This window comes from Octopus bimaculoides, chromosome 1, assembly GCF_046866305.1.
Source record: "Octopus bimaculoides isolate indiv1 chromosome 1, ASM4686630v1, whole genome shotgun sequence".
Lineage (NCBI taxonomy): Eukaryota > Metazoa > Mollusca > Cephalopoda > Octopoda > Octopodidae > Octopus > Octopus bimaculoides.
The window spans coordinates 25,847,347-25,859,846 of NC_142928.1; the positions used below are offsets into that span (position 1 = coordinate 25,847,347).

Sequence of the window (12,500 nt, forward strand, 5' to 3'; positions counted from 1 at the left end):
TCCACAGAAAGAACACAGAAAAAAACAAGGAGAAAAAAAAATGTGTGTAGTGGTTAGCGATCTATCATCCCAAGCGGTCTCCCATCTAAGTACTAACTAGGCTCGACGTTGCTTTAATTTCATTGATCGGACGAGAACCGGTGCATTCAACGTGATATGGCCGACGTTGAATGTACCGGTTCTCGTCCGATCACCGAAGTTTAGCAATGTCGAGCTTAGTGAGTACTTAAATAAATGACTGCTTGGGAAACCTAGGTACTGTAAGGTTCTCACAAACACACTATATATATAAATACATACTCATATGTGTGTGTGTGTATGTATGTGTGTGCGTCTGTATATAAATAATAATTCAGAAAATGTAGTAGTAGCATTAATATAAATTATTAACTGCAAAAATTCAACATGTCCTCTTACAGCTGTTTCGATTTTACGCATAGAATTAAATTCCAGTAATTAAAAACATTGTATTGGGCAAAATCTCATCAGAGCAATAAAAACTACATACCGTTAGGTTATTACATGTTATTCTTCCAACACATCTCAAGATGCTACTTCTCCTTTTTCTGAATTTTAATTTGAATATCTATAAACCAAGATTTATACTTAAACCTATTATTTTATGAATATTGCTCTTTACTCTTTTACTCTTTTACTTGTTTCAGTCGTTTGACTGCGGTCATGCTGGAGCACCGCCTTCTGTCGAGGAAATCGACCCCAGGACTTATGCTTTGGAAGCCTAGTACTTATTCTATCGGACTCTTTTGCCGAACCGCTAAGTCACAAATAAATAAGAAGTAACAAACCAGTAATTCACTGGATATTTTTTTTATCCCTTAATGTGGTTATTTTAACCTATATTTGAATATACATACATACATACATATATATATATGTATGTATGTGTGTATGTGTGTGTATATGTGTGTGTTTGTGAGTGTGTTTGTGTGTGTTTGTGTGTATTTGAATATGCATACATACATATATATGCATGTATGTGTGTATATGTGTGTGTGTGTGTGCTTGTGAGTGTGTTTGCGTGTGTCTGTGTGTGCGTGTGTGTGTGTGTGTAAGCCTCAAGAACATAGCGATGTGTATATATATATATATATATGTGTGTGTGTGTGTGTGTGCGTATGTATGTGTGTGTGTGAATGTGTGCGTGTATATTTGTGTGTGTATGCGTGTGTGTGTGTGTGTATGTGTGTGTGTGTGTGTATGCGTGTATGTGTGTGTATGTGTGTGTGTGTGTGTGTGTGTGTGTGTGTGTGTGTTAGCCCCCAAATGGATATGTGCAGAAATACGGATAGAAGTATACCTGCATACGTAGATTATGTCAGATCATATAAGTTCTACTTACTTTATACAACATTATACTCCCGCTTGTAGCAATGTAAACATAGACGACAAGGGAGATATTTTACAGATTGAACTTCAGTGTTTTCGCTTCTCACGTTTGTAGTGAGAGTACCTGTTTAATGTTTGCTTATATACAATGTGTAGAAATCAGCAGTAAAATCTGTAATCAAAGCGGACGGAAGTGACAAACAATCAACGGTAAAATAGCGATTCCGCCGTAAGTTTTTTGCACACTTCTCCTGCATGGTTAGAGTTTTAAGTGGCTATTATATGTCTTTTTATTTACCTATTGATCCATAACTACGAGGGTGTCGCTGTGGAAATAGTAGTGTTCATATGATTGTCACACACATGAATATTTGAAGTTAGCACTATTTCACTTCCTGAATACTGACAAAGATATAAACTTTCGTATCTCTTACGTAAATCGTAAGTTGTAAAATAAATCGTTGAATGACAGACGTTTATTTGTCCATATACAGTATATAATCCTTGTTGGGAAGTAACCTAGAAATAAAAATTATGCAAACGATCCATTTCACATTATGCTATTATCAATGTATCAAAATAATAAATATTTTCAAATATATTGTTTCTATCTTTCAGAGTAACGCTTGAAATACTTTCAAATCAGATCAAGAAATATACATTATCATACCAATTAAACAAAAATTATGCAAACAATCCATTTCACATTATGCTATTATCAATATATCAAAATAATAAATATTTTCAAATATATTGTTTCTATCTTTCAGAGTAACGCTTGAAATACTTTCAAATCAGATCAAGAAATATACATTATTATACCAATTATTTAATTGGTATGAAAGTTATACTGTGGACCATGTTACTTAATATACAGCAAATATTAGATTCAAATAATCAGATGGTTCACCAACTATAATATAGAAAATATGAGAGATTTGATCCCATTTGAACATGATAATGATTCAATTTGACTCTAGTAAGGGAAACTAGTACTGATTTGTTGAAGGCTTATAAACTTACTTCGTCCATTAAAGTAAGTTCCTAATAAACTCCTTATAAATGCTTATTTTCTTAGTTGTCTTCAGAACTACAATAAGAGAAGCTAACATAAAGATTATACTATGGTTGTGTTAAAAGACAACAAATAATCTGAAATATAGAATCGAAAGCACGCCGGGTTAAGTGCTTAGCGGTATTTCGTCCGTCTTTACGTTCTGTGTTCAAATTCCCACCGAGGTTGACGTTGCCTTTCCTCGTTTCGAAGTCGATAAAATAAGTAGCATCTGAACACTGGGGCCGATGTAGTCGACTTACCCCCTCCCCGTGTGCCAAAATCTGAAACCAATATTATACGTGCATGTATTTCGTAAATCAAACTGCACGTCATGTATATAGGCATACGTATAAACACACGCACGCACGCACACACATACACACACACACACATACACACAAAAACATATATGTATTGGCGCAAGCGTAGTTATTTGGTGAGAAGATTACTTCCCGACCACATAGTTTCAGGATCAGTCCCGTTGCGTGGTACCTTGGGTGTCTTCTACTCTAGCCACGGGCCGATCAAAGCATTGTGTGTACTTAATATAGAGACAACAGGTGAGATCCAGAGATGCTCAATATAGGAAGCACTCAGTAGCTCTCAAATTATTGGAACTTACACTCCTAAATCTTTCCTGAGAACTAAGTCCACTGGATTAAGAGTAGCTATAAGAGATAACCAAGTGAGCAGATATGGAGAGAATGATGAAAAAAACAAACAAAAAGAACAAAAACAAATAAAACTGCTTGGGTTAAATATACAAAAAATACATACATGTATACACGTCAATAGAGATAAAGCAAAGACGACGAATATTCAATCATATTTATATATTATGTGGCTGTGTGGTAAGTAGCTTGCTTACCAAACACATGGTCCTGAGTTCAGTCCCACTGCGTGGCATCTTGGGCAAGTGTCTTCTACCATAGCCTCGGGCCGACCAAAGCCTTGTGAGTGGATTTGCTAGACGGAAACTGAAAGAAGCCTGTCGTATATATGTATATATATATGTATGTGTGTATGTGTTTGTATGTCTATGTTTGTCCCCCTAACATCGCTTGACAACCGATGCTGGTGTGTTTATGTCCCCGTAACTTAGCGGTTCGGCAAAAGAGACCGATAGAATAAGTACTAGGCTTCTAAAGAATAAGTCCTGGCGTCGATTTGCTCGACTAAAGGCGGTGCTCCAGCATGGCCACAGTAAAAAAACTGAAACAAGTAAAAGAGTAAAAGAGTAACAGAGCAAATATTAACAGATATTTATATATTAACAGAGCAACTTTAATTGATTACAAAAACACAGAAAATTAAAAGGGAGAAAGTATAGTATTACAGGTCCGACAGCTGCCACTGAAGGCTCGGAGTCATCTATGTTTTCTAGATGTATTTCACAAAAATATGCAACCAGTAATGGACGCCTATAAACATTGAGTAGATCCGAGCTTTGCCTTCAGGGTTGAGAGATAAAAATCTAACATTTCAACTCATAATGCAGGGAAATTTTTTAATGGTAGAAGGAGTGAAGAGGAAGGTAAGCAGAGGAAGCGGGGTGGTGGAGTAAGTAGGTAGTTCGATGGAGGAGTGTTGAATCAAGGAAGGACATCAAAATTGTCAATTTCTTACACGTCATTCTCGACTTAGAAGGAAGCGCCTTCTATAAACCGAATCAATCACTACCTTATATCAACCTCCTGCGTATCACCCTGCACTTACCCTTAAGTCACTAATATCTCTATCAGAATTTCCAACTTATTAGCTAATGAAGACACTTTTCACAATCGCGCCACGTATTACAATCAAGCTCTCCAGGTCAGTGGTTTCCACGAAACGTTCTCTTTTACCCCAACATTAAACTTAAAAATAAATTCGCACCTATTCCAATCATCCACAATCCACCAATCTTAAAACACGCGCGCGCGCGCGCATCGCATTCACTGTCCCCGTCGGCCACCTCCATGTTATAGTGACCTCAAGCTCAAGCCTATCCATGTAGTCCCATCCACTATACCTACGTGCTCATCCCACCGCACCTAATTATTTCCTAACTCTCCACTTCTACTTCTGTCAATACCCTGATCATTCACCCTATCCATTTTCCTACTTTGACTGTCTTATATTTTCTTACTTTCTTGCCCTTCCTTGCTTCAACAGTCCCCACAACCCCATTGAGCTACCTTCTTCCTCCACTCACCACTGCTTGTGTTCCTCTTCACCCATCATACCTTTATATATACACAGGTTCAACATTGATTTTGGGATACTGATGCTACGAAAATTCTTGCAATCCATTGTAATTTACGAAGAAGTACTAAAAATTCTGTAACAGACAAACTAATTAATGGGTTTGTGAGTGTTTCTGTGAGCAAGAGCATTGTTTTCTCATTCGTATGGCAATTGTTTCCCTAGTATTGATTGTTCATGGTATGGTCTATTTAGACACTTCACACATTCGCATACCTTCTGAAGTACACACGTTCGTATATAAGTACCTACATACTTCGGTATGTATGTATGTATGTATGTATGTATGTATGAATGTATGTAAGCATGTATGTATGCATACATATGTGTCAGTGTTAGTATTATATAAGCGTATCATTCTATATCTATATGTCTAAGTATATATATATATATATATATATATATATATATATATATGTGTGTGTGTGTGTGTGTGTGTATGCGTGTGTGTGTATGTATATATATATATATATATATATATATATATATATATATATATATATATATATGTGTGTGTGTGTGTGTGTAAAAACAAATAATAAATGAGTATATGCGTATATACGTACAAGTATGTGCATACCTACATCTACCTGTATATATAGGTGCATATCTGGGTACAGGACGTTGCAAACAAAACGTAGACAAAAAGATAATAATAACCAGAGTACAGAAAACACACAGGCCACATAGAGAATATTTTCCTTCATCAGCTGCCCCCATTCTAACACAGGCGTTTCGAAGAGTAGGGCAGGACGCATCGTTAAAATGGCTCTTCCCATGGACCAGAAATTAAATTTGTACCATGGAGGAATATAGTGGCGGACAGAAAACAGGACAGGAAAACAAACGGAAAAGGCTATACGGCCAGACGTGAAAAATTATGTGTATATTGAACGCTGTGAAGCAACGAACTGATGTATATATACATATGTGCGCATATATATATGTATATCTATCTATCTATCTATATATACATACATACATACATACATACAGATATATGCGTCTCTATCTCTCGCGCTCTCTCTTTTTCTCTCTCATACACCCTCGTTCTCTGTGTTTTAGTTTCTTTCACCGTTTGACCAACGGTGTTGCTTTGTTTAAACTTCCATAGCACAGCAGTTTGATAAAAACACTTCGAAATAAGTGCTGAAATGGATTTGACCAGCGAAGACCTTCAAGATGTTGACCCTGTATCGCCTCACCCCAATAACTGAAACAAATAATGGATGAAAAATTATTTGTCTATTGCTGTGATTAATCACGCTTGTACTACTCAATGTACTTCTTTCTGTCGCATTTTATTACATTCGCTCACCATATATATTTTTATTCTATACTTTAAGAAGGGAATGGATTTATAAATTTTATGCCCTCCCTACTCCTCGCCCGGCTTCACCTTAAAATGGCCCTTAATTTCATTATTATTAAATAATATATTTAACACATATTTTTAATCACGTTCATTATCATTTTAATTTGCCTACAGAAACTGAAATTCCAATGATGTCTTTTCTCCGTATTTAGAGACATTTTCTTGAAAATCCTTTAAATATGCTTACTCCTCTATCAAATTTCTTTCCTTTTTTTTTTTTTTTCCTAGTTCGAGGTTTCTATTTCCAAGCATTACTAACAGTGACGATTTGTCTAGTTCGAATTTCACATCTTCAACTTGTCTTATAAACAACTTTACTATGAAACAATCAGCTCAAACGAAGCATCAAAATATATCCACTTTCACTTAGTAGATTGTACTAGCAAGCTCTCTTGCTGTACTACACTGTGCAACAGTCATAGAATTGATTAGCTTACAAGAAGTTGCATGAACATGACTAGTGATAACTAATCAACGAACTTTATCAATGCTCTCAAATATACAATATGAAACTTTAACTGCAATACTTAGTTATTTCGGAAACATGCATTGTTAGACCATAAAATATGCATTTATACAGGTAAAATCCACTTCTTGTATCGGATTAAAAATATATTTTAAACATTATTTAGCAATATAACTCGATCATTCTGACTGATACACTGTCTAAGCGTATTCGAAATTTGAAGAATTTCGATGCCAACTTACTAATTATCAGTACTGCACGTATATAAAAATACTGATAAAAAATTAGTATGGATAAGCAACTTTGTTAGTATGCATAAAAGCATATCTATCTATATCTATGTGTGTCTACGTATACACACACACACCTATATATATATATATATATACATACATACATACATACATATATATATATATATATATATATATATATATATATATATATATATATATATATATATATATATATATATATATATATATATATATATATATATATATATACATACATATACATATATATATATATATATATATATATATATATATATATATATATATATATATATATATATATATATATATATATATACACTTGCAAATGGACGCGTAGCGTTCGATAATATAATAATACAAATGATATATGAGCATATGCATGTATATATACATATATGTACATACCTACATTTACATGTATATATAGATGCATATCCGGGTACAGGACGTCAAAGAACGTTGACAAAAAAGGAACGGGAACATAAACAAAGCACAAAAAACGAACTTTTTTTACGGACAACACAATGAACACAGGAAAACAGACAAGCTACGTATGGAACTTTTCCTTCATCAGCTGCCTCTATTCTAAACTAGGCGTTTCGAAGATGAGGCAGAACGCACTCTTAGAATAGCTCTTCCCGTGAAGTGGATTAACCTGCTGAGCAGAGGATTCCGAAGTAGCAAACAAAAACCAAGACAGGAAAGATTGAACGATGAAAACAACGTTTAGGACCGTTAAGCCGAACGAGATGAGATACTGAACGCTGTGATGTGACGAACTTGAGCGGAGAGATATAGCAGTTCGTCTTGCCTTTATGTTGGCCGAAGGGAGAAAGGAAGAGGTGACCACAGGTCACATGTGATCAACGAGGTGTGGTAGAGAGAGGAAAAGGGAAGAAGTTGAACAAAGGTGAGCGACGAGAAACAGGGAGGAAGAGTAAGAGAGAGATATAGCAGTGAAGAGGAGAAGCAAGGACAACAGAAGGAAGAAGTACGAGAGGGGGAGAGAGGTAAGAACAAAGATAGATAGATAGATAGATAGATAGATAGATAGATAGATAGATAGATAGATAGATAGACAGGCAGAAAGATAGAGTGCGCGTCAGGAATATATAAAGTTAAAATTTACTTGCAAATGGACGCGTAGCGTTTGATAATATAATAATACAAATCATATATGAGCATAAGCATGTATGCATACATATATGTACATACCTACATTTACATCTATATATAGATGCATATTCGGGGACAGGACGTCAAAAAACGTGGACAAAAAAGGAATGGGAACATAAACAAAGTACAAAAAAACGGACTTTTTTTACGGACAACAGAATGAACACATCAGAAAACACACACACACACACACACACACACACACACACACACACACACACACGTACACACACGCACACACACACACACACACGCACATATATATATATATATATATATATATATATACACACACTTATATATAAGAGACCAAAGTGTACGTACGCCGCTATATTTTTATATAAAAATGTAGCTGCGTACGTACACTTTGGTCTCTTATATGTAAGTATATATATATATATATATATATATATATATATATATATATATATATATATAAATTTTGTACGACTCTATTATTCTTGCCATTCTCTCATTCTTTCCTTCTTTCTCTCAACCCTTTTACACTTGCTTCGTTTATTCCACTCTTCGTTCTTTCGATCCTCCTCTCTCAAATTTCCTGGCCTTCTCTTCACGCTCACTTCCCTCCTCTTTCACTTCACTCTGCCCCATTCATTTTTTTCTCGTCCCTCCATAATTCTTCTATCCCTCTGCCTCTACCTCTCTCTCTTCTCTCCCCAAGTAACCGGAGTTCGGCCAAGCCTGATCGTTCTTTCTTGCTTCGACTACCACCCATACAACATCTATATTCCTCCCTGTGCCTGTGAAATCTTATTTCAGCGACATTGATCCCACCAATAAAGAGTTGGTTCTCTTAAATAAGGTTGATAATGCATTATTACACACAACATAACATATATACATCAAAGGGCGCTAACATAAGACAGGTAATATTGACAAGTTTTATCAGAAATGTAAATGGAAGAATGTTATGTCTAGAGACATTTAGTAAAGTGTAAAATAACTGACAAAAAGATCTGCAATGTTTTTTCATATATGTATATATATATAAAAAAATATATTTTTTATTAAATGACAAATTAGTATGAAAATAAATTAATACGTACAATGAATGATTATTTATAAGATTGCCTTATATATTATAAAAATATTTTACGCGTTACATAATTAATATTAAATATTATTACAAAAATAAACAAATGCTTATAACGTGAGATTTGCGCTTAAGAAATGAAATGAACGCATGAATTAGTGGAAATAATTTAATAAAACTACCTAATTATCGTTTTCTTCTTTGAACACAAGGTTTTTGATATGTGAGACTATGAATAATCAAATAAATAATACCAGAAAACAAAACACTATCATTACTTATTTCAGTAGATAGAAAAATTTAAAGCAAACTTGGACGTATCTGGAAATGACTTGAAATCAATCAACAGGGTGTTAAATAAACAATAGGGTTTTAAATAACAATGCATAGCATTGTCAATTTCGAAGCTTCTGCTAAAACAGTAGCTTATCACCTTTACGTATCAAGACACAAGGTCGACGATTTGGAAGAAATAAAGTGACAATTATGTAGACCACAGTACATCAGTGGTGCTCTGATTTATCGACCCTCATAGAACGAAAGTTAATGTTGATAGTAACAAGTTGTGAATCGAAAATGTAAGGATGGGAAATAAGTGCTTCGAAGTATTTTACTTTGTTCTAATGATTCTATCAGCTCACTGCCTTATCAAGTTTTAATATTAAGAAATAAGAAGGCAGTGAGCTAGCAGAATCGTCAGCACGCCGGACAAAATACTTAACGGCATTTCGTCCGTCTTTAAATTCTGAGTACAAATTCTGCCGACGTCGACTGCCATTGATATTTTCGTGGTCGATTATATTGTTACCAATTGATTACTGAGGTTCGATTTAATCGACTTGCCTCTCGCTCGAAATTGCTAGTCCCGTTACAACTTTTGGAACCAACATTAAGAAATATGTAGGTGGCGAGACGGCAGAATCACTAACACATTGAGCAAAATGCTTAGAAACATTTCGCCCGACGTGATGTTCTGAGTTAAAATTCTGCCGAGGTCGACTTTGCTTTTCACCTATTCGGGGTCGATAAAATAAATACAGTTTGAGTTCTGGTGTCGATGTAATCGATATACTTCTTCCGCTGAAAATGGTTGCTTTTTGCCAAAATTCGTATCCAATATTAAAAAATAGGCAATACGCATATAGCAATATTTGTGAATGTGAAAACATAAAGTACATGTGTGTATAAAAAATATAGTGGCTCTATGTTTTGCCTAGTTGTATGCTTTTAAATGATTGTAATATACACACATACAATGAAATAACATTGTATATTTAGATTACGATATTATTAACAATTTTAAGCGATGTTGTAAATAATGTAAATAGCAATATATATATATATATATATATATATATATATATATATATATATATCCTGTAAACAATAATAATGGCATTTTTATATAAGCTTAAAGCTTATAGCGATCATCATGAAATGACGAAGAAGAATAGTCTAATAAAGGGGCATATAAGCGCTCGACAGAAAAACTAAGGCTTTCCTATCCGCCATAGAGGACGTACATGCCTTCATACATAAATTCACAGCTACCTACCTCCCTACCTACCTATCTACCCACCTATCCACTTATCTTACTATATACATACATACATACATACATACATACATACATACATACATACAAAGAGCCCAACCAAAGTCTTCTTTTTTTCTGTCGAGGGCTTATATGTCCCTTTATTAGACTATTTTCCTTAGTCATCGTACGTTGGCCGCCATAAGATTTAAGCTTATATAAAAACACCATTATTATCATTTAGAGGCGCCGTACGAAAATTATCATTTTGGCGCCGTACGAAAAAAAAAAACCATTCGCACCGAAATATATATATAAAAGTGTAAAAATATATAAATGAAAAGTGCTTAAATATAAAATTGATTGGAAATTGTGTACAATGACCAACGAAAAAGACGAAAAGAAATGCAGATAAAGCATGAACAATTTTAACATGAAAAATGCAGTTAAAAATATGAAAAAAATATTATTAAAAAAAAAACTCTTCTATCACCATAGAATACGTACATACCTTCATGCATAAATACACTCGTACCTACCTACATGCACACATACATACATACATACATACATGCATGTATACACGCACACACACTCACACACGCACGCACACGCACGCAACACACACACACACACACACACACACACACACACACACACACACATATATATATATATATATAAATACTCTTTTATCGTCATAGAAGACATATATACATTCATACATAAATACACACGTACATACATACCTATATATATATATATATATATATATATATATATATATATAAGTGTAAAAATATATAAATAAAAGGTGTTTAAATATAAAATTGATTGGAAGTTGTGTAAAATGACCGACGAAAAAAACGAAAAGAAATGCAGTTAGAACATGAAAAATTTTAACTTGAAACAGTATTAAAATATGAAAAAGAATATTAAAAAAAATACTCTTCTATCGCCATAGAAGACGTACATACCTTCATACATAAATACACACGTGCCTACCTACATACAAACATACATACATACATACAAAGAGTCCAACCAAATTGTAGTAAGTTATACATGTTTAACATAACCATGTGTTTGAATGTGAATAATTTTTACGTCAGTCTTTAGGATTCCTTCCTATACGATCGATTTTCCGTACACATACACAGGCAACGGGGATCTTAATTTTAGAAGGCTTATATATGTAGAAACCGTGAAAACATTTTCTTGTCCGTTTAAGTATCACTGTTGTAGTATATACTGTCGCACATTGGTAGTTTTTGTCAGTGCCTAGACAATCTTTAGAACAACACACGACTTCAGTTTGTAGTGGAGGATAAACGCTTTTGTTATAGGTAGATTTCAGGTACCAAGGACACGTGGAACGCTTGCGGATAGCACTGGAATTAAGATAAGATGGAGGGCAAGTTATATCCAACTTAGGATGTGGTGTTGTTTTGAGTGGGACTATTTTATCTGTGTAAATAAACTTATTGCGAAATCTGGAAAGATTCTTATGACGGGCTTTCAAGTTGGTTGGTGTTTTACATTGCCTCCGATGTGATGCCGAAGATACAAACATGATGATGCCGAAGAAGCAGCCCAAATATTGAATAAATACCTGTGCGACAGAAAATATTTTAATCAAGTTGTGTGATATGTTTTCAATATGACACATTTATCAGCATAAAAATACAAAAAATAATCTTATTTCATTAGAAATATATATAAAATATATTTTACATTTAAGAGAAAAGGTGTCACTGAATTATGTTGTAAAAAACAGCTTGTTGGATGATAAGAAATACCAGAATACTACGTGCGGTGCACGCTGGTTCTTGATTAGAAGGAAACAATATGGAAGATTGTCTCACACGCATAAATAAATAAATAAATACATACATACAAATATATATATATACATAAAGAGAGAGAGATAGATAGAGAGAGATAGATAGATAGAGAGAGAGAGAGAGAG

At 34.1% G+C, this 12,500-nt stretch overlaps 2 protein-coding genes across 2 annotated transcripts in view; both read right to left on the minus strand.

The window, feature by feature from the left end:
* LOC128249795 (interleukin 17-like protein) overlaps positions 1–1,637 on the minus strand; it is a 16,460-nt gene extending 14,823 nt beyond the window's left edge. The window contains exon 1 of the mRNA XM_052974300.2: positions 1,361–1,637. Within this exon, the coding sequence (XP_052830260.1) occupies positions 1,361–1,372 (12 nt within the window). The 5' untranslated portion in view covers positions 1,373–1,637. The remainder of the gene's footprint in view (positions 1–1,360) is intronic.
* Positions 1,638–8,936: 7,299 nt separating this feature from the next.
* LOC106868535 (interleukin 17-like protein) overlaps positions 8,937–12,500 on the minus strand; it is a 6,255-nt gene continuing 2,691 nt past the window's right edge. The window contains exon 2 of the mRNA XM_014913838.3: positions 8,937–12,143. Within this exon, the coding sequence (XP_014769324.1) occupies positions 11,640–12,143 (504 nt within the window). The 3' untranslated portion in view covers positions 8,937–11,639. The remainder of the gene's footprint in view (positions 12,144–12,500) is intronic.